The sequence below is a fragment of the Neodiprion fabricii genome, chromosome 1, assembly GCF_021155785.1.
Source record: "Neodiprion fabricii isolate iyNeoFabr1 chromosome 1, iyNeoFabr1.1, whole genome shotgun sequence".
Lineage (NCBI taxonomy): Eukaryota > Metazoa > Arthropoda > Insecta > Hymenoptera > Diprionidae > Neodiprion > Neodiprion fabricii.
In genome coordinates, this window is record NC_060239.1 from 10690689 (window position 1) to 10718581 (window position 27893).

The 27893-nt window shown below is 37.9% G+C and overlaps 3 protein-coding genes and 2 long non-coding RNA genes across 6 annotated transcripts; 3 read left to right on the plus strand and 2 right to left on the minus strand.

The window, feature by feature from the left end:
• The first annotated feature begins 922 nt into the window (after positions 1-922).
• On the plus strand, positions 923-2475 carry LOC124174405 (spermatogenesis-associated protein 17-like). Its single transcript, XM_046553538.1, has 2 exons — positions 923-1354; positions 1464-2475. The coding sequence occupies exons 1-2, from the start codon at positions 1104-1106 to the stop codon at positions 1882-1884; spliced, it is 672 nt and encodes a 223-aa protein (XP_046409494.1). The 5' UTR covers positions 923-1103; the 3' UTR covers positions 1885-2475.
• A 264-nt stretch (positions 2476-2739) lies between these two features.
• On the minus strand, positions 2740-9558 carry LOC124174401 (prosaposin). Its single transcript, XM_046553533.1, has 14 exons — positions 9321-9558; positions 8565-8670; positions 7054-7417; positions 6604-6912; positions 6306-6494; positions 5963-6082; positions 5523-5831; positions 5274-5408; positions 5037-5204; positions 4598-4823; positions 4189-4503; positions 3851-3990; positions 3505-3747; positions 2740-3339 (listed from the first exon to the last, which is right to left on the minus strand). The coding sequence occupies exons 1-14, from the start codon at positions 9358-9360 to the stop codon at positions 3283-3285; spliced, it is 2721 nt and encodes a 906-aa protein (XP_046409489.1). The 5' UTR covers positions 9361-9558; the 3' UTR covers positions 2740-3282.
• A 1906-nt stretch (positions 9559-11464) lies between these two features.
• Positions 11465-12661, plus strand: LOC124178420. Its single transcript, XR_006869803.1, has 3 exons — positions 11465-11582; positions 12326-12447; positions 12608-12661. It is a non-coding gene; the product is annotated as an uncharacterized LOC124178420 (long non-coding RNA).
• A 286-nt stretch (positions 12662-12947) lies between these two features.
• LOC124178417 lies at positions 12948-13738 on the plus strand. Its single transcript, XR_006869802.1, has 3 exons — positions 12948-13065; positions 13330-13418; positions 13598-13738. It is a non-coding gene; the product is annotated as an uncharacterized LOC124178417 (long non-coding RNA).
• A 4322-nt stretch (positions 13739-18060) lies between these two features.
• Positions 18061-26634, minus strand: LOC124178425 (sialin-like). 2 transcript variants are annotated; one of them, XM_046561756.1, is made up of 9 exons: positions 25712-26634; positions 21510-21715; positions 20842-21063; positions 20677-20761; positions 20397-20563; positions 20000-20149; positions 19738-19870; positions 18997-19250; positions 18061-18834 (listed from the first exon to the last, which is right to left on the minus strand). In XM_046561756.1, the coding sequence occupies exons 1-9, from the start codon at positions 25776-25778 to the stop codon at positions 18532-18534; spliced, it is 1587 nt and encodes a 528-aa protein (XP_046417712.1). In that variant the 5' UTR covers positions 25779-26634; the 3' UTR covers positions 18061-18531. The 2 variants fall into 2 exon arrangements, with proteins under 2 accessions (XP_046417712.1, XP_046417705.1); XM_046561749.1 differs by lacking the exon at positions 25712-26634 and adding an exon at positions 23615-25682.
• Positions 26635-27893: the final 1259 nt, after the last annotated feature.

A 27893-nucleotide genomic window follows, 5' to 3' on the forward strand; every position in this document is an offset into this window, starting at 1 on the left:
CAGTACTATACTATACTATACAATGTTTGTCATTCCGTACAAATAAGCTTTCACTGTTCTTTGTCACTACGGGATTTAAAGACCATTCTTCGATCCAGGGACGAGATTGTGTAATTTCACTTTTCATATTTTCCACCGTCCAGGCTCATTGGTTGATTAAATTTTACAAACTAGTCAGAATGCTCGGATAGTGGGAAATGTGAAAAGTGAAATTACTCAATCGCATCCCTGGTATTGCGAGCTTCCGAAGGAGCGCTATTTACAAATAGCCCAACATGATCTATGCCGTGCGTAATGATTATAATGATTCTGGATCTCGTTTTGTGAATTATTTTTGGTATACTTTGGTAGGCTATCGTGTCAAAACAAATGATACTGAGAATTTAGTATGCCACTCGCTATAAGAAAGACAGAACAGAAACGAATCCAGGCAATTTATCAATAAATTTCACTATATCAAGCTTGCAAGGTTTTTGAAGGTTACAGCAACCTTGACTGGATTTTCTGCGTACAACTTATTATTTCTCTAAGCTCTCATCTCCCACGAAAATGGTTTCAACCCGATGTTTTTTGACAAGCAAAATAGAGCTTTATCGGGAAATCAAACAGCGGGATGACGTTTCGGAATTAGAACGTGCGCATGAATTCATCGCGGCTCGTAAGATTCAAGTCAGCTCATAACACGATCATTAAAATGTCGTTATACCCTAGTCGAAATTTCTAGGATCACGAATTTTTACCGAAATTGAAACATTTCATATTATTTGGTACAAAATTGTAAATGTGCATGCAGTTTTTCATAATGAATTGTTAATTTTCTTTCAAAATTGTGTCGTATAAATTTTTTATTGAAAAAATATAAATTTTCATGAAAATCTAGAAGATTTTATAAGAAATTATGCAGATTTAAAATTTTGTTCGAAAGTGATTTTTATATAAAGTTGTATGAAATGTTCCAATTTCTCTGAACATTCGTAGAAAATCGTAAAAATCATTTTCACCAGAGTAATATTCAATTATGCGACGGCGCATGATAACAGTCATTATTTCCTACTTTTTTTAAGGCCTGGTGTCGTGGCTTTATTACTCGGAATCACTTAAGAATGTTGGATCAATCAGCGACAACGATACAGCGGCACTGGCGAGGTTTTATGGCACGTGAATTCGCGAGATCTCATCTCATCGATCAGGTGACGAAAATGTGGTGGGAGCATTATCACCGGTGTGCTACGAAGATTCAAGCACTTTGGCGTGGTCACAAAGCTCGCAAAAACGGCGTTAGTTTTCCAAAGTACCGCCGATGGTTGCAGTCGGTCTATGACAAGAACACTGAGACGTCGACGAGGATGAAAGAGTATAACGATGAGTCTTCTGACCAATAAAGCATCGAGTCCAGGATTACGAATGAAAATGATTTCCCAAAAGTATCCGCGATTATACAGCCAAGAACTGTTTCTCCTTAGGTTTCGCGATTCAGAATCGGCGTACATGAGGAAACTCATGGAGCGTGAATCCATGCTTTGGATCCTGTTCATTCTCTTCAAGCTGCACCATCTTCTGAGTACCGAGTCTCAGCCAGGTGTCCTAGCGCACATTGACAAAACGAGGTTCACAATGATTGAGAAAATGATGCGAAGCCTGGAGTATACCCTCTACGTGGAGAAGCGGCGTCTAAAAAAGTGCAGGGTCCGACCACCGGATGCGCAGCCTCTGCTCTTTGAAGGGACGTATTTTGAACGGTGCGAAAAAGAAATTCGGGACTTGGAGCGAAGCTTGGAACTTGGCAACGGCTCCATTCGCAGAGGCGAGTGTGTTCTGCTTTATTTGAAGACCTCTGTTTCACAAGTACTAAAAACCTCTGATACTCGTAGGCATATCTTATGAGGAGCAAGAAAGGTGTTTGAAAAATGTTCAAAGACTTCGGACACAATCGGAGTCTGGAAAATTCGGCACTAAATTGCCGTTCAGAACAGTCACTCGTTGCACGGCCCCATGCAGTTGGGATACATCCATTCGAGTGACAACGGGTGTTTACGAACCGCCAAAATATGGGTTTACGACACTCAGATTACCGCGTGACAAGTCTAAGGAACTTCATGGCGATTTCAAAGTTGTTCTGAAACCGAAAGAATTGTACGAAACCATCGACAAGATGAAATGTCCGTTTGCTAGGCTCGAAATGAAATGTCCCGTTCACGATTTCACCACTCTGTAACAAACTGTAAAACCGTAGTTGCCCCCCCCCCCCCCTTTCGCGTTTTTGACCGTATTGGAACTAACGATAAGACTTCTGCAACTTATTCATTCGAAAATCTTCCGAAGTCAGATTAGAATTGGCGTTAATCGAAAATTATCCCGACGTATTCTGAATAGTTATGGCGACATTCACATTAAATATTACAGCGTTACCATTATTCAAAATTTCAAACGATTTATGAGAACTCGTATTTCAGTGAAGTTGTGTGAAATTTTTCTACAATTATGGCAAGCTGAGAATGTAGAAATTAGTAATAAATGAATTTTACGATGTTCTACTACGGAAATTTTTTACTTTTTTTCTTAGAATAGTATTTCAAATATTATATTTGTACAATGGCACATTTATATAATGAATCAGTCAAATGTTGGGAAACTTACGTACTTTCCCGTAATACCTTCAACATTTCTTGTTACGTTTATACTTCTCTGATTCAATTTGAAATTGGACGTTGTAATTACACAAACGACTTGACAATAAGATCAGTTTTATAACTCGCAATAATTTATTCGTTGGCCGACTAAATGTGGAACGGAACCTACACGTTCCGATGTAATTAGCGGGTTCTTAACAACTTCATTTTAATTTCCTTATTATCACAGTTAAATTTAGTCAGAAAATTTATTTTCGTTCTTGCGCTGTTGAAAAATTGACAGACTAATTAAAATGCATAAAAAAGTTAAACATCAGACAGCTGTATTATATTAATAAATTTACTGTAACATTACAATACGATAAAAGATACTGGCTAGACTATAGGCGAATTGTTTCAATAAAGGAATATTTCAGTGTTGCCATTTTGAAAAACAAAAGGCTGTCAGTTGCAGTGTCTATCTCAACAGTTCAAATGTTACAGACTATAGTATGCCAGGTATCTTTCTCAAGAGTGCTTTGCTGATTATTATTAATTAGTTTTTCATATTTTTTTACGTGTTATTCGATCAATGTTATTTATAGTAGAGTATCGAATACCTTGATGCTCTTTAGTTACCTTAATTAAATTTATTAAATTTTAAATTGAATTTTTAAACTGATGGCGCTGAATTTGCTTTCCAGACTTTCTCCCTGCAATGATCGACAACCTGTAACAGAATGACGTTGATTTATTTCAGGATTTCTGTAGTTACTGCGATGTAGTATATACCTACGTGAACTTATTTAAAACATACTGTTTGCCTTTTAGTGTGACAATAAGATCAGTTGAATAGCGTAATAGAGCGATTCCAGATTAACCCTTATTTTCTTACATTGCATGCGGCGGCATTGTCGTCGGACAAACACCAATATGCTGTTCCCCATGTACACCGTTTTTGAGCAAGGTTAGGGTTAGGAAGATTAGTGAAACGTCTCAATCTTGAGCTGGCTGCTGACATTGCTAGGTAATCCTGGTCTGAACAGAGTGCAAGTTTAGTGCAGATTTTTTTTGTGTCAACGAACGACAGTAGAAGGTTGACTATGCTGTGGCCGTATACTTCGATCATCGTCTCGCACTACACAGAAGAGAAATCGAACAAATAATACGATGAGTAAATACTTATATCAATAACTGTGCACAGAAATAAAGTTTTCGACTGCTGGCAGCATTTTACGGACCTTCTTTTGTTTTCCAGACGGTATATACTTGCAAACTTTAGACACGATAATTTCAATGTTATGATCCACTTCTGGGTCCTTCAACTCTTTTTCGATTGTGGATATTACAGATTGGCACAAAGCACATTCGGATATAGATTCTGAAATAATAGTACCGTTAAGTTAAGTTAAGATTAAATTTTAATTTTAAACAATCCACTGAAGGTAAAAATTGAATACAACTTTACTTTTAGCGACTCTGCACAGTGCAGACTTTACTTTTATTTTATGAAATTCACTTCACCTCGCAATTTCTTTAACGAAATATTTTACAGATTCCAATATTTCTAATATCGTACCTTGCATTTGCTCAATCTGTTGTCCACAGAGGGAGATTGCCTGACAAATGTCCCTGGGATTGACCTCAGCCACAAGCATATCAATGACTAAATCAGCATACTTGTTTACAAAATCGTCACATTGACTTTTAACAGTTTTCGGTAAGACGTGGCACACTCCATGCACAATTTTCTCAACTTCGTCTCTGCTACTCTTAGACTTCATAGATTCTTCTAGGTGCTTCATTATAAACTCACAAACGACACATTCTGCATCAGAGCTGACTTCTTGTTTTGCTACCGGGTAGAGCGGAAAGTCCGGGATCTCATTTGTTACTACATTTAGTCAAATATAATTTTTTAATGAACTTGTAAACTACCTGTAAGGATTCGATTGATAAAATATTGGAAATGTAGTGAATCAACTCACTGATTTCTCCATTTTTGTCTGTAGGGAAGGAATTCTCAATGAATGGAACAGGGCTCTGTGTTGCTTCACACAATTTTATGTATACACAGACTTCTTGCGGGGTGAGATCTGCTATTAAAAGATCAACTAGTTCTTTGCTGTACACCTTTACCAATTCTAAACACTCTCCTTTGAGGTTCTTCGGAAGGTGAATGCATAGTTTGTCCAATGCAGCCTCTATGCTTGCCTATTAATGATTTAGATAATTATTCAAATGAGAAAATGTAAACATGGATGTTGTTTTTCTTTTAGCATCCAAGCACTTGTGCCAAACTTTTAAATCTTACAGAATTAATTGCTTAGTCTTAATCGACGGTAAAGATGAAACGGATCTGGCAATTTTTTGAGTACACAGTTAGTACGTATGAAACGTGAAAATAAATAACCAATTGCTGCTTACCTCTGTCCTATTATTCTCTACAACTTTGTACAACTGTGTGATAGCAAGGAGACACAACGGACAACTGGGTTTTTCTTCGACCTCACTTACAATTACCATATCTTTAGGAATTGACTCCCAGGCATTGACCAGTTCCTCAGTTGGACACAGATGCAGACTTGGGCAGAGCTGTAGGATAGTTGATAGACATCAATTTACTCGCACAGAAATGTATTGAAAAACGGTTTTGTTACTAACCACAGAAGGATCAATTTCATGGGCAAGGATCGCTACGATGGCATCTCCATAGACATCAACGAATTGGTTACAATCGCCCTGTACAGTCTTCGGTAATTTACTACATACTTTTTCAATTTCTTCTTTTACTTTCTCCTATTGAAATCAGGTTAAAAGTTTTGCTTGAGTTACTTGAACGATCAGTGTAGGGCATTGTTTTCACCACAATAAATAGATAGGCAACATACTTTGAGCATTAACTCAACGAACCTCGGTAGTAGGATTGGTGATTACTTGTTGCAAGTAATGCAAGACATACTCGCATAACGCACAGGTTTGCTCATTACCACCGCCTGCAACAGGGAACGCCAGTGAAGAAACTTGCATCCTTTCTAGTGGTAATTGCATTTCCTCAGCTTCCGACTTGGGTTCCTGCTTTCTCAGTCCAGATCCATTTTCTCCCAAATTATGCTTTCTGATTCCAGCTTTGTTCTCCCCAAGATTGTGCTTCTTTTCGTTCATTATTCTTACACCAATAGCTGCAGGTTTTTCAGGTAGAAGAGGCCATATCGGTCCATTCTGATAGATGAAATCATATTTGGAATCGTTTTTTTTTTTTTTTACACATTAATTCAGTGGAATGACGCCAAAGCTTTAAGAACGTGTATTTTTAATTGTGTGTAAAATCTATTGCTTGGAGAAATACTTACATACACAGAATCACTTGGTCTTGGGCACACACCCATTATTTGACATACTGAATTTCCGTCTAGTTCATGCGTCAAAAATGAATATATTTGTGGATAATATTCGTCAACAATCGCAGTGCACTATAAAATCGTACAATACTCAATGAGTCAGAATTAGGATAAGAAATATTACAGAAATCCTTGAGGAAATTATTTCAATAACCATTTACTTTCATGTATTTTATCTATAGCAATTTTTTTCACCGACTGTTGGTGAAAAGATTTGTAAAAATAAAGAAAAGTCTACTTGAAGTTAAACCGATATACGTTAACAATTTAAATAAAATGAAAACTAAGGGTATACCTCAAATGCGAAGGACTTGGTCTGTTTACAGAGCCCTTCAAGAACTTTTTGGAATTCTAATTCTGTGGTATTGGCAACTAAGAGATCCTGCAAGTGACCTACTAATTGTTTACAAAGCTTGCATGGAAGTTCGTCACTAACATCAACCATACCGACACTAGATAGGGGCCGGACTTCAACCTCTATTATCTGTAAATACCAAATGACTCTTTGTTTATTCTGCTGATAGTTTACATTATTCATAGAACAGATACACATTTTAGAATATTGATCTGTTTAGTATTAGAAAATATTTTACCTCGCCGTCTATTTCTTCATGATTATGGAATCTCGAACTACATTGACCAGAAAGGTGACAAATGTTTTCTGCTTTGAATTCAGTTGACAATCGCTCGTATATGGATTCGAAGTATGTGAGCACAATGGAAGAACAAGCATCAGAGAAGGAGCTAAATTGCCCACATGTATTTAGCATATTTTCCAGAATCTGATCACGCGACATTCCCTCCAACTTGTGTTCTAGATGCGTTGCTATAGTGTAACATTTTGAACACTCATCAGGTTCTAGTTCATCGTTGAATAAAGACTTTGGAACAATTTCATCATCCTGTAAGCGATTGGTTGAACATATTTAGACAGTGGTAGAGCAGAGTGGGTGGAAAACTGACAATTCTGTGTATTTTCTGAGACGCATATTCAGGTGGTTCAAAGTAATCATCATGTAAGTGTAAGAACTGCAGATTCATACCTCAGTCATTTTTTCTTGATATTCACGAAGCAGATTGTCAATGCGTGCTGAATTGCAGAGTCCGGAGACTGAGCATACCACAGAAGGGTCCATTTGAGACGCCAAAGTCTCGACTAGCTCCGGTATGAATTGATCTACTAGTTCGTCGCACTCCTTGACAATAATCTTTATTTGCATGAGAGCACAACTACCCTCGAACACGGCCTTCAGGTCTTCCTGAGTTTGATTGCTTTCTAGTTGATCCCTAGCTTGCTTTACCATATCCTTACAAATATCGCATACACTGTCTTTGTCATATTCCACTTCCATGTTTTCCCACTTTGACTTGATACAGTGCTTTGTTGCTTTGCATCCTGCTGCAGTACTGTTTAAAAGGTTTCAATTTTATGTAGTTCAGTAGCATAAGTTCAAAATGCACAAACAAATGCAATACGATTTCAATTATTTTCTGTGTCATATGATCAGTTACTATACTACAATATAAATCAGAACCTCAATATTTTTCAAATTCAAACCACATAGAACACTTGAAATTATTTCTTACTCTGCCCATATTAATTAACTGGGCCAGAAATAATGTAGCAAACACCAACTCCCTCTACGACCTTTTGTAATTCATACTGTAAACAAATCCATTACAACTTCTCGAAGTACTATATAAACACGGGGTTTGCTGTGTGTAGTGTTTGAAGTAACCAAGTAGCAGGTAGCTATTTATAATACATGCACAGATTGACAGACAACTTTATTTTGCAACTTACAAATGAACTTGAGTATAAATGAAATATTAACAGTCACACAAAGTATGTAACCTATTCAACGGGTGTTATCATATGTTGAAAACTTGGAGTGAGAACAAGAATGCGGTAGAAAGAAGCATTGAAATATAATTAGCCCAGAATATATGGCTATTGTTTACGAATTTTATACATCAGATTTTGCAGGTCCCTTCTTTTCCCCTTTCAGCTCTTCTGATTTTTTATCCAAAACGAGGCTATTATTCATCATTAAGAATCAAGACATCAAAACTCTTTTATCAGTAAACCACCAACATCCATACTGTCTTCTGATAACGAACACAAAGGCTTGTATAACATGAGGAGGGCAATGGTTCAGCTATGACTAACTTCAGAAGGCAAGTGCCACGTTAGTACCCAATAACGTTAAAGCAGCTCTTGTTTGTGAGTCTGTTGACGATAACTCTGGCGTGATGCATGAGCTGAACTGTAGCGTATTGTTATGTTTTGGAACACATTCTGAGGTGACGAAATGCTGATGATATAAAGAGTCGAATAAGTAAGGGGAGAGAAGTTACACGGAATGTTGCACTGATAGTATGCATGCATGTGTTTAGAAAATATCACTATCTAGAGACCTTTAGTCTCACACATCGCTACGCCGGCATAAAAGCAATGGATAAAACATTGTGAAACCTTGAGGTAGGAGGAGAGTCGAGTGAGGGAGAAAAGATGTGAACATGAAAGCTTCTCGAACGAATCTATCATACTCACGTCAAGTTTTGACACCAGTATGATGGACCCCAGGTACAGGCTTTAGCACCTAGAAGATGCGTTTTATCATTTCCTCCAGTACTGATCACCACTCTAGCTGTAGCAACTGAAATTCAAAGCAAATGTGACGATGTTTAACCTGAAGTTGGTGGTTGTTATTTTCTTCACAACCCATCAATTCGTCAGTGTGGTAAAATTATGAAAATACATAATTTAGGTGTTACTAGGAAATGGCATTAATCACTGCTAAACTGCAACATCCTGGTAGATTTGACTCATCCGACATTAATGATCAATAAATCGTATGTCCCCACTACATGTGACTAATCTCTGAAATATGAGTGATTCGCTTGGCTACATCTCGATTACTGAAATATTTTTCTACATTTTGGATTCTGATTCATAAAGACCGAAAGGATTTTAGCAGCGTACGTGATAGCAGTAAACAGCGAGTTGTAAGATATTGCAAAAATAATCATCTACTGTGCTAGTCAGGCGGCTATTTTTGTAAATAAGAGAAGGTGAAAGGTGAAGTTTAAATTTTGTTCATTCGTGTTGTCTTGCTTGCAAGAATTCTACAAACGAAGGTTCGGGATACTTAGAGGTCATCGGACAGCAACTAGAGGTTACCAAATCATCAGAAAATCCGACATTTGGCGCAGTTGGGTCATTAACATTGGTAATTACGTCGCAAGTCAACAAAGAGAAAAGTCCACGGACTGTCAATTGATCGTTGGTTAGAAGGAGAAAACTTACCAGCTACAAACGCGCAAAGCGCTAATAATATGGTCTTCATATTGTAAACAATGCCAATGGTGTTTATGATGTGCACGAAATTTCGATAAAGAAAAAGAAAAACACTCCTATCCACCGTCCGCACGTAATGTCAAGCTCGAACTCGGTGACACTGAAGATCGCTCAAGATGACTTGGCCGTCTTTGCTTCGCTTCCTTCCTACGAGTATCGATACTGCAGATTGCTCGACTCGTGATTCGGACTGACAGCTGCGTCGTCTCGTGAGTCTCGCATGCTGAGTCACCAAGCGGATTTGGACCGCATTTAGTTTGTTAGTGCTATCTAGCGGTGTATTTTCGAAACAGAGTTGTCTGACAACTATGGACTTATTGAAAACCACTGCGAAAACAGCAGCTGAAAGATAAGAACGTCAAGTCGCATCGTTGTTGCGAATTATGGAGTGTACGACAGGAAGGATATCTTAGGTTGCTATTTCATGAGCAGTAAAAAGCAGCAGTGATTTAGCAACTTACTAGTTTTCACTAGCATCAGTTTGGTAATTTTACGCAGCAGCAGCGCTGCTCATGAAATAGGTCGTGACTTCTTGTGATCTTGTGGCTTGTCGTTGCGCCGGAAGTGATAGGGGAAAACTGCTGCTGCTGCTGCTTTTTCCTGCTCAAGAAATATGTAGCATAATAGCATTATTATTGCACAAATATTGGCTCAGGGCCGGTTTCATCTCAAATCGCCCAGCAAGGTCGGGGCGGAAAATTCAAACGATTCAGTAAAAAAGTATGTCATTCCTCAACGGATTTATAGAGACCCGTATTTTTTCATTTTGCTATAAAAATATTTTATCCCTCTGTACGGCTGTTCTCATTTTTTAACGAAAACCCATGTTTACAAATTGTGTAAATTTGGTTTTTTGTTTAAAGGGCCGCAACTTTTCAACTAATTGAAGGATTCTAGTTTTTTTTTTCCAAAATGTGCATACTTCTGCGCGCGTATATTATTATTACGCTTGCCAAGCACAGCTTCATAGATTTGGAAGACGAACTCGGTTGTATCTTATAGGTAAAAAAATATTATTTTTGTGTTTGTTACTATAAAAAGAAGCATTGTAATTGAATTTTTCCTTGCGGTTATACATTTTTTAAATATTATATAAAATATATATCATATATAAAATTTTTTACGGGAAAAATCAGGGAAAATTAAGCAATTATACTTATACTTAAGCAAAATTGTCGCCACCCTGATAATGAAAATCGATCGATCGTGTCTTTTGATTAGCGATTTTGTAAGCTGTGTATAAAAAGTAAAGCACTCTCAATGTGTTCAGCCTGTAGCATTTCAACCGATTCTATTATCAACAACTAAATTCTCAAATTTAAATTAAATACGCCTTTTGTGCGTTGACTTCATACTTTTTGTTCCTCATTTTCAAGCCGGTGATCAATTCAATGGGATAAAAATCGCGGAGTGTATAGTGATAGTGAAGAATCTTGTCGAAATTATTTATAAAACACGTCAGAGGTCTGCTAAAGTATTTTTTTTTTTTTAGAAATTGTCTTGTCTTTTGTTTCAGAGCAACGGAATAATTTTTTATACAAGCTTATCGACAAATATTGAGATTTCACTTGAATAGCATATTTATTTTAACAATTTCACGTAGAAAATAGATTTTGAATCGAAAAATGTATAATTTATTTCTCCAATCATAGAAGTGATACAATAGAAGACTGTTTTCGTCATCAAAAACAACTGCTGTAGAAAGATAGGTTTGTTTCTATCAAGAGAGCACCAGAATCATTGACCAATCAGAGCATTTATGTTGCTGCAGCATTCAGCTGTTTGCTGCAGGTGAGAAAACAGCGGAACGCATATTTTATTTGATCGGAAGTAGCTAGAAAATTTCAATTGACACTTGACGCAGCGTGCAACGGCAAGTTTTTCAACATGTGACCGCGTTCTGTGCTACTCGCACAGCGTTTCCGACCGGTTGAAACTCGTTTCCGAGCGGAGCGCGACGTCAGTCGCTTCCGAGCAGTCGTAGTGAGACTACGTGAGCCGAAACTCGAAACTTCAGATTGCCATGTGCAGGTTTTTATATTCGGAACATGGCAAAGCACCGATACCTTGTGGTTAAAAAAAAGGCTGTGTAACGTTATTCTATCAGTGTATTCCAACCAAACTCATTGTGAATAATCTAAGAACGGCATGCAGCTTCTGGCACACGAAAGAAGCGAGTTACTGAAATAAACGCAGGCTGCGACATCGAAGGTGAGTTTCTTGTTTCAAATTTCCATTCTACCGTGCAACTTCAGGTCTTAGCGAATTCGATTCTCAAATCTCAGCCTCGGTTGTCGTTTGTTATTGTTTGTGCGGCCGACCTTCGGTAAACTGCGTAGTTGCATCGTTAGCAAGCTTAACTCAGTCAGTTTAGGTAACCAGCTACGACATAAAAAGTGTGAATGGGCTTGGAATCCAGTGTGATTATCGAGCTGCAGATTTTTAGATTTTAGCTTCCCGGAGCTTACTGAACAGGTTATTAATTCAGATTGAAATTGCTCTCGGGCAGACTGTTGACTAGTCACAAGCGTTTTGTGACAAGAAAATGCTCCGATAATCTTCCGTTGCGGTTTTCTTTCTAATATTCTGAAAAAACGGGCCTTGCGGACGGTGACCTTTGTGTGAGTTATGTGTCTGATATCGGTTTGCGGATGAAATTAAATAAATAAATGAAATTAAATAAATGTTATTGCGTAGTTGATTTTGGCCTTTTTTCCTATGTAACAAAAGATTGTAAGCGGTTGCATTTGTTTCCGAATATTTTTCTGGAGATCGATCTGTAGAGGAATCCTCAATTTCGTAATAATTTCGAGTGAATCTAAATCGTCAACTGTTGTTGATTCCTGATACTTATTATGTTTAGGACGACTATGAGGAATTCTGAGTGCTGTTTAAATTGTTATTAAAGTTCATTAAGTACTAACAAAATATTGTGTTATCTTACTTGATTGCAGAAAGGAACTTCAACAATGTTGAGTAGCATTTGTGATAACCTAGATTAAAAGGTCCTGTCAATGAATCTTGGAAGACATCACTCGCTAGCGAAACTGATGAATTTATTGCATATAAACGACAGGTATAAAACAATCTCCAAACACTTTTCACTTGTTTATGTAATCCGACGTAATCGATGAGACTTTCCACAGCTTGATACAAAACCAAAATTGCTTGTGTTTAAACATTGAGTATATGGCCGTTGAATTAGATCAAATATTAACAAAATGTTGTTGTTTTAGTTGATTACAGAGTTCAAATACTGCAGAAATGATCTAAGTTGGCAAGTATCCTCATTAAGTGACCCTGGTAATACAATGTTGGAAAACAAACTGCAGAAGCTGAATAGGTCACAATTTTGTGAAAGACTATAAGAAAGGTAGACATTTAAGATGTTTCTTGATTATACTGTTAGGCTATTTTCAATTTGAGAAATTTGTCAGTTAATTGAAATTGATTCGTATTCAGTTCTTCATTATATTTTACAAATAGAATAGTAAATTTTCACCGTCTTATATGTTAAATTTGCGAAACAAATATTCATAAAATGTTATTTCTTATCTGTTTACAGGGGCACACTATACATTGTAGCACTATCGACCATATGTAGCCATGATCTGAGTGACGTAACCCAAACAAACGATCTCTGTCATGAAACTGAAAATTTATCCACCCGCTATACAGTGAATAGAACTGAAAGGTACATATTCGATATGATTGTTGATTTCCATGTCCCTATTGATCGTAAATGATTTTAGTTGTTCACTAATTTTAGGCACTTACTCAATATCCGTGCTTATTTTATTACCCGTCTAGTATTTATTTCTGCAGTTCATTTATAAATGAATCAGAAATCAGTGAAATATCATGCAAATCACTTATTGTGATACAGACAATCTGTAGTGACATAAAATCTGATCCAAGTACATTGTGCGAGTAACATTTTATTACATTCTTATTGCAGTGTGAATAGTGTGTTGAACCACCATGCAACCTGAGATGCTACGAGAACTACTACCATTACATGCAAAAGTGCGGAGCAACCTGGAGAAGGTGAGAAAACTTATTTTAATTATTGTTTGATAATTCACTGTGGTACATTTGAAGCCTAACTCTTGTCATTTCCTAACCTGTGGCGAATAAATATGGAAGTAGACAATAACAATAATTTATCTGAGAACTGAAAAACCAGTTTGCTAAATTAATTCGAGCTTCCTTTTTCTCTTTTTCAGAGTTAAGCAGAGACATCCGAGTAACTTCTCCATTACTCAGCAACGTTGGTGAGTTTGCATGTGTTAGGTTACGGGTATTTCCCTGGGACTCCTCCATCCTGTGGCGTGGCGGTAACAACTGTTACACGAATCTTTGATTTTTTAGATGTATGGATAGGCTCATTCATGATCGCAACGATGCTTGACTTTAAGTTGAATCGTTCTTTTTTTTTGCAGTCGATCTATTCTACCATAGTGACTCAAATTTAGAAATTTTGCACGTTGCTGAAAGTGGAATGAGCATCGCGACAGGTTACCATCACTTACTCGATATTCGCGAAAACAAGTAGTGTTTAGCTACAGATATTTACCTACCTATGTTTGAATTTTCAAATGACGTCGTTTAAGTGGTGGATACACCTGAGGCTTAAACATGTTCCAATGATTGTTTAATCAATAACATTTCAAAGTCTGGCAAAACGTAACGTATTCAATTTGCATGATATATTTTGAATTATTTTCAATTTTTCAATACTCTGCAGCTGTCGTACAACCACAGGCTTAGCTCGCTTAGAAAAATGCTGATTAGCATACAGGATGTTTTTAATCCGTCTTACAAAAGGTTGATGTATCGATAGTCAGCCAGCAATCGCTAAAATAGTACATTCGCTGACTACGGTACAAAAACATTTTGCTCCCGACAGGTAACCAACGAAACAGTAAGCCACAGTGACCACGGTGCAAATGAGGAAGAATGATGTGTGTTGGAAAGAATGGAGAATCGCTTAGAGCGAATATAGGTAATCGGGTAGGAAGGTGGTCGTTTTGGGATCCGTCGCGGGGTTTAATGTGGATGTGCGTGTGAATCTCTTTTCAATATTTCCGTTGGGTGGTTCCGTTGGGAATCAGGCGAGGGTAGGAAGGTCGCGATGTACCGCGATGTTACTAACTTTTGTAATCCACAGCTTCAAACGATCACAGTGATTGTCCTCCAAAAGCACGTGAAAGACTCTGTATAAGAGTCTCCAAACTATCAGAGAGCTTTCAAATTTTAACGACGTTCAATTACCCATTTCTTGTCGCTCTGCAATTATTTTCCAGTCGTTATTCAATTTAATTACTCAGTCATTATCGATAATTATTCCATTCAATTGATCTCTGTGATCGTCTGAATGGGCAATACGCTTCTCTGGACCATCTACCGCGTTCCGTGGTACGCTAGATGGGGAGAGATGCTGAGCTCGAAGACGTCGCGTCGAAGAGGACCGCCGACCGTCACGCCACACAATAATGCATGTCTTCCGACCTCCCTCCCGAACTTGACTCGCATCTCGGAAGAACAATTCGCATCGCAATGTGTCGGATTCCAAAAGACGCAGATGCGGATTGGGTTTCTACAGAATTTTGCGACAAGTTCTAGATATTTAAGGTTTTTTGACGGGTTAATCGGTCGCGCCTTTTTGCGCGTAGATTAATCACGGGAATTGGACGGGTCTTTTGCTCGATGATTGATAATCAGGGCTGCCTATCATTACCTCAGTTTCGTGGGTAAACGACAGGGACTTGTACATTTTTTGATGGGCAAAGTCAGCGAAAAGTCAAGGAATATTATACTTGAGCAAAATTGTCGCGACCCTGATAATGCGAATCGATTGATCTCGTCTTTTGCTTAGCGATTTCGTAAACGGTATATAAAAAAAGTGTAAAGCACTCGATGTGTTAAGCCTGCAGCTCTTCAATCAATTTTTTTTTATTAACAACTGAGTTTTCAAGCTTCAATTGGTCGCACCTGCTGCGCGTTGACTTGATACTTTTTGGTTCTGAGAGAAAGCGCGGCATTTTCAAGCCGGCGGCCAATTCACGGGGATAAAAACCGCGGAGTGTATAGTGATAGTGAGGAATCTTGTCGTAAGTATTTATAAAACATATCAGAGGTGTACAGAAGTGTTTCTTTTTTTTTTTACTGATTGTCTTCTCTTTTGTTTCAGGGCACCGGAATAATTTTTTACACAAGTACACCGATAAACATTGAGTCTTTATTTAAACAACATATTTAATTTAATAATTCCATGTAAAAAATTGATTTTGATTGCAAAGATGTGTAATAGTTTCTTCAATTACAGGCTCGACATTGTTGTTGTCCGTGCATGCACTTTTGTCATTGTGTTAATCATAACTTCGTCTGTTTCAGATACTCAAACCTCTCCTACCAACATTAGTTCAGGTGTTTTGAGTATTATTGTGTAAGAATGATGCGATTGGTTTATTCGTCGGGCATGCAGCAGCACTTGTACAATGATAACCAATGAAAATTTTGCAGTCAATTTTGTTAGCAATCATTCTTGCTGACACATCATTTGTTCTCGCGTCAGCGACCTGACTAGCTCTGTTCCTGTCCTAGGGAGTTTCTGAACCCACCCGAACTTTTAGTTGTGGTATGTTAACGGAAATTATGCATGTATCATCTTTTCGCGTTGACGTTTCGTAAGATAATCAAAATAATTCATCTGTTTCGTATCCAAAATATTCCAATCTAAATTCTTTACCAGCCGAGCCTTTTTCGCGTTGAAAAAAATCATTGTTTTTAATCAAAATCTTTTAAAAATTACACTTTTTAAATATAGAGTTTTTCAATTTTCATGCACAAGTAAAACGTTTTTCAAAATGAAATTATTCATTGAAAACTTTCTTTAGAGTGCATTTACAATTTTTCAAATGACTTCGGGATTTTTGAATCAGAATTGGAGAATATATTTAAGAAAATTGCTGTTTTGTCATTGTATTAAATATGCTACAGTGGCAGTCAAAGGTTAACTTTCTATAATGGATATATGTTACGTACGATATTTGTGACATATCAAATTATTTCGAAAACGAACGTTCACCAAACACATTTGCTTAGGCACTCAAAACTTGAAGCAGTTTAAACGGTAGACTAGTCAAGACAAATCGTGAAATAATTTTTCTGAATGAATTTTGTTTCCACGTTTAAATTGTGAAAAAATTATAAAAACCCGGTATAATCTTGATTTCGATTCTCTATAATTATCGAAATTATAAGCAACGTCTTGTGACAAGCGAGGAGTAGATAGCGTGCTGGATTTCCAACCAGGGGAACTACAGAATTCGAAGTATGAGCCCAAAGATTCAATAAATAATATTAATTTCTTTCGAACAAAAACTTCAAATATGTGATCGGATCTAATAATGTAAGGAAGATTTTGGAATCAGAATTACCTTGTTGAGTTTTTATAAATATTTATCTTTTTGAACTGTGAAACATTGAAGAAATATTATTAAAACATTACACTCTAACCTTCAATGAATACTTAACAAAACACGATATATTTCATATTTCTGTACAAACGTTACGTTCCTTTTATAATGTCACAAAAAATCTGACTAAAATATTCACAGAAACATGAAATATCATAGTTGTAATATTTTTGTGTTGTTTTTGTGATATGAATGATGCGGGTGAATACGTACACTAAATACAATCTACGTGATGATGAATTTGAAACACTTGTAGTGGTAGAAACATATGCGCGTTGGTCAGAAAATCAAGCAGATTTAATCAAACGATTTCTACTATTTTCTGGATAACGTGCACATGTTGCTTGATAACTGTAAATATTTATCAAGGGTTTTTTCAGTGATTAAGTTCAGATCTAAGAAATTTTAAGCTTCACATATTGGCAAGTAGTCTTCAATGTGGGTCACAAAACGTGAAATTGACAGTTTACTAATTTTGCTTTCATATTGTTAAAATCGCTTCCTACACAATTGTTCAAATTCACTCTGAGCAAGAATAATTCATTGTTTTCCCTGTTTTTTTAAAACTTACAACATAGTTATTCCTATCGTATGTAAATTATATATTTGAAGAAGTAACCATCAGCTTTAGTTAAAAATATGTGCGGTAAAAATTTTCGGATAAACGACATTATCTGAGGGTGTTCATTCCATCTCTATCTTCAATTAAAATACTAATTTCATAGATTTTCATATAATTTTATCTACTATGTACATTTGAATAACTTTATTTCGCAGCTTCTGAGTAACTTCGAAAAATAAGGCAGATTTTTCTTGAAACCTCGTTACCTTACGGTTCAAACCATTCTTATTTTCATCCTTCACTCATTCTTCTCCAATTCTTATTCAATAACCATGAAAATTTCCTATTCAGGACAATTTTTTAAACTCAAAACCTTTGAGGAAACTTCTGACAAAATATTTTCATCAAGTTTCATACAAAGTTTCCGCTAAAAAGATATGATATTCAACCGAAGGTAACGATGTAAAAGGTGCTTCTTATTATGATATGTAAGGTATATTTTCCTAGACAAAAGTTTAATTTGTATGGGAAAGCAACAAATCAGTTTATAAAAAGTCATAGAAAGTTTTTAGCTTACAATTTCGATAGTATCGTGATCCTAGAATAAGAACAACTTGTTCGAGAAATGGGGTCGAATGCTGTTGATTTTAAAATTTATAATTCCACGACTAGCGTCTTAAACTATACATTAATGTGTTATACTTATTAAATATGCTGTACAATTCTAAAAATTGGCAAGTCGCGGACGAGGCATTATTACATAGCATATGTCTGTAAATATCAAATGCGATCCTATACCGCTGAGAGAAATGCTTTGAAATATTTCGTCCCCTCACCGATCCAATTAATTATCATTCTCAATTAATTTTATCAAGCATGTATTATGCATGTATTTTTCGTTTGTAGCCACACATTCACTTACTTATTTTTCTCTCTTGACATCGGTCTAACATTTCCTAGATCTAACGTGTTTGAACCGTGAAAAAGCTGTAAAGTTTCAAACTTCTGTTAAGAACAGGTCTGTATCATTGTTCAACTGTTGCAGAGCACGTTCAGTACTCGAGCAATCAAATCCACTGACGAGAGCCAGCTGATGTGTAATGTTGGAATGTATTATTTATACGGATAATTTTGAAGCTTTCGAATGGACTGAGGCGGATCTAGGCATTTCTTTTACGCTCTCCACGTCCTCGGTCAAGGTGTAGGCCTCGAACAACTCGTAGGGTTCCGTCTGGACTCCGACGTCTTCATAGTCAAGCTCGAGAGAATCCTGTTCATAGATCACGTCGTGACTCTTCGGTCTGGCAACTGACGGGATCCAGGGCTGCTGTACCCCCTTACCAAGTGCCAGAAACACAGCCGCTGTCGAAAATAGAACCACGGAAGCCACCCCGAAAACCAACCGCCAAGAGCCTGCAATCTGTTAACAAATTTACGTAGTGTTTCAGTTGTGTGAAGAAGTCTCTTCGTGAACTTTAGACAAAACCGCGTGGAACGTTCCGTCGGTTATCGTATCGATATCTTGTATACGAAACAAAAAATGTTATTTCGTATCCAGATATCGTTAATTTCATCGACTTACTGAGCCGTGAATTGCTTGAGTGACGAAGTAGTTTGCAGCTAGAAGTCCCGCTGCTCCGAGGGTTGAGCAAAGAGCGCACGCAGCCGCTGCACACGCCGGTGATTCTTCAGGAGCTAAATCGGCGACTGCAGCCAGGGCACCAGCAGGGGCCGTTCCGGAGACCAGGAGGGCCGCGATCCCGAGCCAAGCGGCACCAAGTGCCTGACAACCTGCGTATCCCGCCACAAATAAAAGGGCAGCAGGTACGAAGTGTGCTGAAATAAACATTATATATCGTCTTAGGGTATTTTGCATCAGTTTTAAGAATGGAATGTGACGTATAAATGGAATGTAGTGTAGTTAGTTTTAAGAATGGACTGTGACGTATAAATGGAATGTTGGTCGTAGTGTTCACTGATATGATCCTGATTCAAGATTGCACTGCTAGTGAAACTTGATGTGTCTCATATGTTTCGAAAATGAATCTGTTTAATTTCTTCATGCATTTTTTAGCCAAGTCGTAGCTTACTCCTTATTTTTACTGTCAAAAAATGTATTTAAATTGGTGCAAAGTATGGTTAACTTCCACGAGGTGCCCTAGCATTCGAAAAAATGTAATCAATCAATTCGAGGAACGAATATTCCATTTTGGAATAACGACTAATTAAAATACAGCAATCTAATTCATCCTCTCAAATAATGAAAGCCCTGCATTTTCCGCAATGAGTTACTTAAAGAACTCAGTCACCATTCCTGACTTACCCATGTATACAACCAGCTTCCTGGCAGTGGTTGTTGAGACCATACCAGATTCTCGAACATGGTCCACGAGAAGACCGCAAGTCAGTGCAGCCATGAAGTGCCCAATGTGCGGTAGTGTAGTGAGCACTGAGTCCTGGAGGTATATTTTGTCGGCATTAAAACACAAGACAAATGAGAAATTCTACAGTTGTAGTACCTGATCTGTCGCAGCTTCCTCGAGTGAACCAAATTTTAACAATTATTTTAAACGGTAGACACTCACGTTCGCCGTGGAAAAGCCGTATATCAGCTTCAGGTACTTGGTCATCCCAAGAGACAACGTGGCATCACCCCATTGATTGCCCATTGTTGCCACTGCGGATGCCCAGACTGGAACGGACCTCAACAGCTTTCCCCAAGGGATTACGGCTGCCTGTTGCCACGTGTCAATGAAAAATTGAAATACATTACTTGATAGAATAAGTTTGGCATTGAGCTGCATCAAGCTTGGAAGTCGAACTTTTCATTTTCGAACTGAGCACCAATTTACTCCCGTATTAGGAACTTTAATCAGGATTCGAAAAATAAGTAGAAATGTATGAACAATGGAGGTAACGTCTCGTGCGTATTAGACGAGGTGCAGACTACATTATATACACGTAAATAACACATTATCTCACGTTGGTGTCGTGCTGATAAGACTTCGGAGAGTTCTTAACCCAGCGGTTGAAAGCGAAGTACCAGCAAACAGCGAGTATGGCAAGTCCGTAGCACAGTGAGTCGCGCCCAAAGGCACGAACCATTGCAGTACCAATCCACCCCATAAGGCAATAGCCAACGCTTACGGCTGTAAAAATACTCGAGATTTTTGGCTGTACGTAATCAACTCGGAGAGAAACGAGGTTGTGAGAGTCTAGAATTTTTGACGTCCTTTGCTGCAGAAGAGAGGCCTCTACTTACCCGCGTAGCAAGAGAAGTACCAACTTCTGTGCGTCGACTTGAACCATGTCATCGCCAACATGTGAGCCGCGGGCATTGTGGCACCCTGCGGGTGTGCAAATGATCAGAATTTACGTCCCTCATCCTGTTGTCATTGATATATGCAGTATGTTCTTTCATACTCACTGTACACAGGCCTTGAAACAACCTGAGTGCGACGTGCGACGGTGCTTTCCAAGCAGCGGGCACCAAAAGCGAAGCTAGACAAGCACTGAGGACAGCGCGAGAGAAGACGATGGAGGGTCCAGAACGACCCCAGACTAGGCAACCCCCTAGAATGGGACCTGCTACCTGACCCCAGAGGAATGCTTCGCGCATAATGGACTCCGTGTGCTCCTCTTGCGGTAACTGGAATTTATAAGTCAGGCATTGAGAAGTAATGGATTAGAAGTTATGGCCAGAAGAGATAATGAGCAGTAATTGAGGCGATTGAATTAAAAACGGCGAAGCTATGTGGAAACATTGCAGCTTTTGATTTCGCAGGTTTTTTGGAGGGTGCCTTAAAACACGAGATCAAAGGTTTACCGTATCCATTGCTTATAGCGAACCTGCGACTTTACGTAGTTTAATTATTGCTTCCAGTCGGAATGTTTGGTACTTTACTTGACCGTACGTCAAATGATTCCGTTTAAATGAGGAATAAACCTTCTTTCACTTGAAGATCTAATCGAATTCGGGCTAATATAACATGGAGCATGATGATTGGTCAATCGGACATCGGATTCGGTGGTTCCGCTATGATGGATGTGCATATGCACGTGTCTGTAATTTGACAAATCTGCTTTTTCACTTACCTCCATGAGAATGACTTCGTGGTCTTCGGTTTTATTGCGGCTCGTGATATTGACGAGCATATTGCAATGCCACGACGTGTCGATGATAGCATGGTTGTCTTCTTGCTTTGCTAGAAGGGCTACGGAGGCGCTGACTTCTACGGCGCCGCAAAGGGCATAGCCTACGGCAACCAGAGCCGCGACTACGTGTCGCGCTCGAACTGCCGCTGGAAAATTATCGAATTTGTGTCGGGGTGAGAATTCGCTCAAATCTCATTATCTTCGATTTTTTGTGAACGTGGCATAGTACCATCATGATGATGTCGGACCGGTATCACCGAGAGAAATGACGGCAGAAAATATACTTTTCGCGGTTAATTCAACTGACTGAGACGAAGTTAATACTAACAATAAGTAAGATTACAGTGAAACTTCAGTCAATCCAACTAGTCTTCATTCTGAAAACTATTTTCGATCAAACGTATTTAGTAGAATGATTTCCATAAAGTAAATTTACTATTTACCGGGTGAGTGTGAATTTTAGTCGTATAAGTTGACTTCACTTCTAATTCATATAATTCTAAGTAACTTCAAGTGATTTTACATCACCTTAAACTGCACTTGATTCAAAACTTTTAACAGAAAATTTGGTGAATTCACCTGCATAATTATTCTTGTTTATGTATACAGATGAACAAAGGATGAAATTTTTTTTTTTACTGATTCGTAGACGTTTTACTTATTGCGTTGATCATTGACTGATTGATTTAGGATAGTGAATATACCCAGCACTGATCTATAATCAAACACGGTCGTGTTATATTTTCGTAAACATATTAGACAGTTCGAAGCTAGCTCTTATCTCAATTTATTATTAATATTTGTGAAACTCGTCGACAGCAGATCGTCCATCTCTTTGACAGTCTTGAGTTGACCCTAAAAATTTATAATTACGGCATATTTCATCAACCTATAACTTGAAATATTTAACAACGCATAAATTTTGATCGAAGCTGAGTTCTTTCGTCTCTGTATGACAACTAACGGTGCTTTTCGTTATCGCAACGTACACAAAACAACTATTTGATCTTGTGCAGATAACTGAAGTAGACGCCGAACCCGTTGTTCTCGGATGCTGGTGACCTTCTCATTTATTTGCATACCTGATAATTCTTCAGCTGTATTGCGCAACTTTTTCTCAAGAATCTTATTCCGCTATTGCCATTCGAAATTCAGCAAATCTCGTTTCAGAATGCCATTTATTTTACTCTTTACTGTCGCTCGAATATCAGGTAGAATAACGTTTTAACATAAAATTCTTATTGTAACCCTTTGATCACGACTTGTTTCATCATATCACGGAATTGCAGGCTCACGGGTTTGTCGGTGTACCTACTCTTGGAACGAATGACATAGGTGTAATGTATCGTTATAATTCCAAAATCAGCATAGCGCAGATTAATTTTATTCAAGCTGAACAATGGCAATCACACAAAGTTCTTTTGGCAAAATTATATTAATTATTTTGGCGATCGGAAATCGATATCACTCAAGTAATTCAGGTTTGGAAATTTAACTCCAAGTTTTATTCATTGGTTGTGCCAATTAATTTTTGACGGAAAAATAACTACGTAGGCATCGCGTAGACAAAGAAATATAATGAACGTGAAACCGTCGTCAGAATTGTAAAACAATTATAACGTAGATGAATAAAATAAATAAATAAGGACACGACACGATTTGAGTAAAAATAAACATTCTTCATCCACGGATGAAAACAAATTGTTTTCAATGTTTGACATACGTCATAGCATGTCGTATTTTACTATGTCCCTTTAACTTCTGACACCGTGGTGAAATTTGAATTTGTTTCAACATCAACAATAATAGTTTTATTTTTGAATAATTATCCACGTGAGATAAACTGTCTAACTTTTTTCGAGAACCAAAATGTCGTATATGCGCGTCAAATTGATCGTTGATTGCGGACGCGTTCGCTTGCGTCATCGAACAGGACGTACCTTTTTCCTTTTTATTTTTCGTTTAATCCGCATAGAATCCGCTCGAAAGCATAAATCGTATCACTGTCAAGGGAAAGCTCGTTTCGTGGCTTTAAGGGTACAAACCTCGCACTTCTTTAGCAGCTTGTTTGATTTGGATACTGCCACACTTGACAAGGTGCACACTTCCTCTCTTCACGAACTCCGCCATTTCACAGAGTTGACGGCCGAAATTTTCAATACGGAGTTCCTCAAGTGACACAGAGATTTCTTATCTCTGTACGGCGCCAGTATTGCGTCAACGTAGCTTATTATCGCCAAATATACCTAGCGAATAAATTATAGTGTCCGTATTCGCAATACAGACACTACAGGCTGGCTGTACGTGCGTTTGTCATTTCTCGGTTTTACGTATACAGTCTATCTAAAACAATTATTTATTAACTACCACAATCCCTACTTAGGGATCGTCACAGAAATAAAGATTTTTCCGTACGGAATAATATTTACGAATAGTCTTTCTGCAGCTATTGTTTATATACTCAGCGTACGCTATCGCATTTTCTGCGTCTTCTGCATTCACTGTCTCGTGCGGCAACTGATCGGTTTTTTTTATCATTAACTCCGATAATAGAATATGAATACAATTACATCAGCTATTTGCCTAGCCTCTGATACGGTGCGAGACGTGCAGTTTTTGTCGACGGGTGCATAATCAAGAGCGCTAAATTTTCCGCCGCGGCCGTCTTGCAGATCTGCGTTTCAACGTGAACCAATTTTTCCATTACGACGTTACGCGTATCTACTAAACGTCGCCCCCTTAGTGGTATCTGGTCATCTTTCGATCGCTAGATTTATCAACGTTTTTTGAATCTATCAAAGACGAAATTATTCTTCATTGCGATTAATGGAGTTTCTATTACAGTGGGCTGAATAATGTACTCGCAGTGATCGACCTCGTATTTATCGATTCATGATACAGATGCACGATCGAATACGTTGCAAAAGTATTTAAACGTCCACGTCTAATTTCCGTGAAACTTTTAAGTACCCAGCACATAGGTATCCGTTAACGGAAGTGAATTGCGGTAAAAGTTTGCTGCTTAACAAACTTTGTTACAAGGCATTTTCATTTTTCGGTTACGTTGATGTAAACTAGGAATTATTCGTAAACGTGCCTGGTAATTTATAATCGTCAGTCCGAAAATAGTAGAACAGAGTAGTTTATTTCTTGAAAGAAAAGTCAATATTTCCATGTTGTGTGAAAATTTAACGTAATTTATGCAACGACATCGCAAGAATATGGAAAAATTGTTTGTAATCATGTCATACGAACAAATTTACTCGCTCTTTTATAAACATTGACTTATTAATAGTACAGGCTAATTTATATTGCTTGAACAATTAATCAGCCCAAGCTGCATTTTGTGCCTAGATATCAGATTGAACTACTTTATTCTGAAACAATCCCTAACAATTTTTAAAATCCATGTCACTACATTCAACTTCATATTGTTTTTATTTCAGATTCGTAAGATGTGTAAACATTATTTTCCTTGAATATAATTGCTTCAGTGTATTTGGGTTAAATTTTTATTTCATTTCAGATTCATAATTTCGAATTTTGAGTCTGATTTAGCAACCCATAGAATTTTATTGAATATTAAAATTACTGGAAACCAAGTGTTTACGGAGAGAAGAAAAAGAGGTGATTTTACTTGAAGCTGCAGGAAAAGAAGGACATATCAAAATTTTTGGTAAAAAATACCTATGTCAAATATATTTTTCACTGTAAATGTAACAGATTTTACTCCGCACACAGTGCTCACTTTTCACTGTTTCTAGACTAAATTCTGCATCTTACGAAGTATACTTTACCAAAAAACCTAATGTGTCCCTCTTTTCCTGCAGTGTTCAGTAAAAACTACTCTTTATGCTCTCCGTGTTCACGACACCATAGAAGGGATAGACGCGTCGTTTTTTGACCGATCAAATATCGGGACCACAGAGTTTGAACCTTCCGTGATCTGGTTTTTTCTTTTGTTTAAAAGAACACCGATGGTGCCATGTGCCGAAGTTGACAGAAATCTCTAGCGAAACTCATAAGACAAAATGAGAGGAACCGATGTATCGAATGTTGACCAAGTATAAGATAAGAGACCTTTCCTTGACTGTCAAAAGAAATGATGGAGAAAATAAATGGGTCAAAAATTAATCACCCACCCCTAACTTCGAGAGCGGCGTGCCGCAGCTGCACGCTACCCCTCTTGAGTCTGACGAGGGCCGCCATCGTCACGTCACGAGGTGAACCAATTGCACGTCCATGAGGAAGTACCTGTGCTTGCGACACATGGTTTGGTTACGGAAACAGAGAAGAGCACCAAATGTAGGTTGAAAACAGTTTTACGATCAGTTCGAGTTCGGGGGATCACAGTTCGTAGTCACTCATGGGACACGCACTGACTGGCCATTGTTCAGTGGTCAGCTATCACGGCTGTCACCGAGGCTAACGAGTCTTGATACAATAAGTATCCCGCTTCCTTGAACGACCTTGAGTGCTGCACGTCGACGAGCAACAAGCAACAGTTTTGACCGTTGAAACATCTACGAGTCTACGTAATCAACGTCTTAGCCAGTGTGTCAATTCGTGTACACGAAGTAGGCACGGTGAAGTTTCGGCTGACTTCCGCTCACGCCGATTAACTGATCTTTCTGGCAATTATTCGAGATCATTTCCAACAAGCATTGGCGACTTTGATGTTATTCAATTTCCTTTTTTTCTCTTCTCGTTATGGTTCTATTGCACTCAAGCGGAAGTCATAAACTTGCCTTATCGGGTCAGCCGTGTTTCTCGACCTTTCATATTAATATTCAGTGCATTGTCACATATCCTCGAATATAAAACGATCCTGGGTAAATAATCATGAGATTCTGGTCGGCTGTGCCAACTTTGCGTTTGCCCTTCCACTTTCAAGCCTCTGTCAATTCTTGGGCAGTACTTTTTCACCTTCGGTCGAACTTATGCTCATTGTAGGCTCAGGGTTTATCCTGAATCTAGCAGGTATGTTTGCTCCCTGATGCGTTGATATACTGAATGGTTGATGTGGTTTTACCCTTGGATTGCAAAATATTCGTGTCCAGCAGCATTATCGACTTTAAAATACCGATCACAGTACTGTCGATATTGTTAGGAGTGATGGTTTTCATATACTCGTTCAGTCGACGGATGCTGACAATGAGAGATACTATCTACGAAAACAGCACCGTTTCATCTGCCTCTATTGCATAATAACTTAATGCGTGGGTGTACGTATGTTACTATGGCACATGAAGTTGATTGTCCAGCGTGTGACGCACGCATGCAATGCGTGAAATAAAACGTTTCAACACCGGAAATACATGTGCATAGAGGAGTATACTGGTGGGATAAAAATCTTGTTTACAGAAAAGTAGCCTAGATTTTGCACCTCATGCTGAAATAGAATAAACATTGCTAAGAGGAAATAGATCGTAGTTGACAGAATTTATTTTCTTGACAGAACCTCTCCCAGGCTAATCAATGATCTGAAAATTTTGAGTTTTTAACAAATTCCTTTGCAATCTATCACTTTTTCTCCGTCCAATTACTTTCTAATTTAAGTGAGGTCCGTTCGTTTCTTTGTCCCCATTAAATTTTGTCTCTGTTGAACATCTCCTTTGTACATCTTCGTATAGTCATTTAATTTATGGAACACCGAATCTTGGGTGGCCAGATAATTGGAATGGCACGTCACAATCAATGGAATATGGATCGAAATTTGAGCGCGCACGCGATGTCGTAGGTTCAGAATCACATTCTCTTTTTCAAGGATGAAATTTGTTATGAAATAATCTACAGAAACGAAAGAATAATATTTCATTCTTCTTGTATGCCAGTTTCCCGGCAACTTGGTATACTTCACCGTACTCTGTTCAAAGTTCGAAGTAATAACGTCAGGCGCATGCGACATCTCAAGTACACTCTGTCAGGTTCATTTTATCGCCCACAGATTGGACATTTTTTGACTATCGTTGGCAACGTTAAAATAATTATTTTTATTTTCGAGCACATCTAAGTAAAAATTATATCAAATAAAGAACAGCCAAATACGTGCGTGAAATTTATGTCACAATGGAATACGATTTAATTTCCCGGATTTTTCTATTTTCGAAAGTCAAAACATCACCCAGTACAATTCGATAACGTGTGTATTGAAAATTTGGAGATCCAAAGACTAAAATTGTATAAAAGTGAAATTTCAACTTTCGAATCAAATGCCAAACTATTTCCTCAGCTCTCCTCCGTAAAAATGCGTTCACTATTTTCAACGTTTCGTTACCCCTAAACAAGCTTTTTGAATTTGTTGAAATTTTCGACACTTTGGGG

What these genes read in the sequence shown, in the direction of transcription:
- LOC124174405 (XM_046553538.1), top strand. Translation starts at nt 1,104, where the DNA reads ATGTTGGATCAATCAGCGACAACGATACAGCGGCACTGGCGAGGTTTT. An exon ending in ACGTCGACGAGGATGAAAGA is followed by an intron (nt 1,355 to 1,463) that starts GTATAACGATGA and finishes GTTTCTCCTTAG; the next exon opens with GTTTCGCGATTCAGAATCGG.
- LOC124174401 (XM_046553533.1), bottom strand. Translation starts at nt 9,360, where the DNA reads ATGAAGACCATATTATTAGCGCTTTGCGCGTTTGTAGCTG. An exon ending in ATGAAGAAATAGACGGCGAG is followed by an intron (nt 6,495 to 6,603) that starts GTAAAATATTTT and finishes TGGTATTTACAG; the next exon opens with ATAATAGAGGTTGAAGTCCG. An exon ending in ACAATGCCGCCGCATGCAAT is followed by an intron (nt 3,340 to 3,504) that starts GTAAGAAAATAA and finishes ATTCTGTTACAG; the next exon opens with GTTGTCGATCATTGCAGGGA.
- LOC124178425 (XM_046561749.1), bottom strand. Translation starts at nt 23,699, where the DNA reads ATGGCGGAGTTCGTGAAGAGAGGAAGTGTGCACCTTGTCAAGTGTGGC. An exon ending in GTACTTCTCTTGCTACGCGG is followed by an intron (nt 20,564 to 20,676) that starts GTAAGTAGAGGC and finishes GTATTTTTACAG; the next exon opens with CCGTAAGCGTTGGCTATTGC. An exon ending in GAAGCTGGTTGTATACATGG is followed by an intron (nt 19,251 to 19,737) that starts GTAAGTCAGGAA and finishes TGTTTATTTCAG; the next exon opens with CACACTTCGTACCTGCTGCC.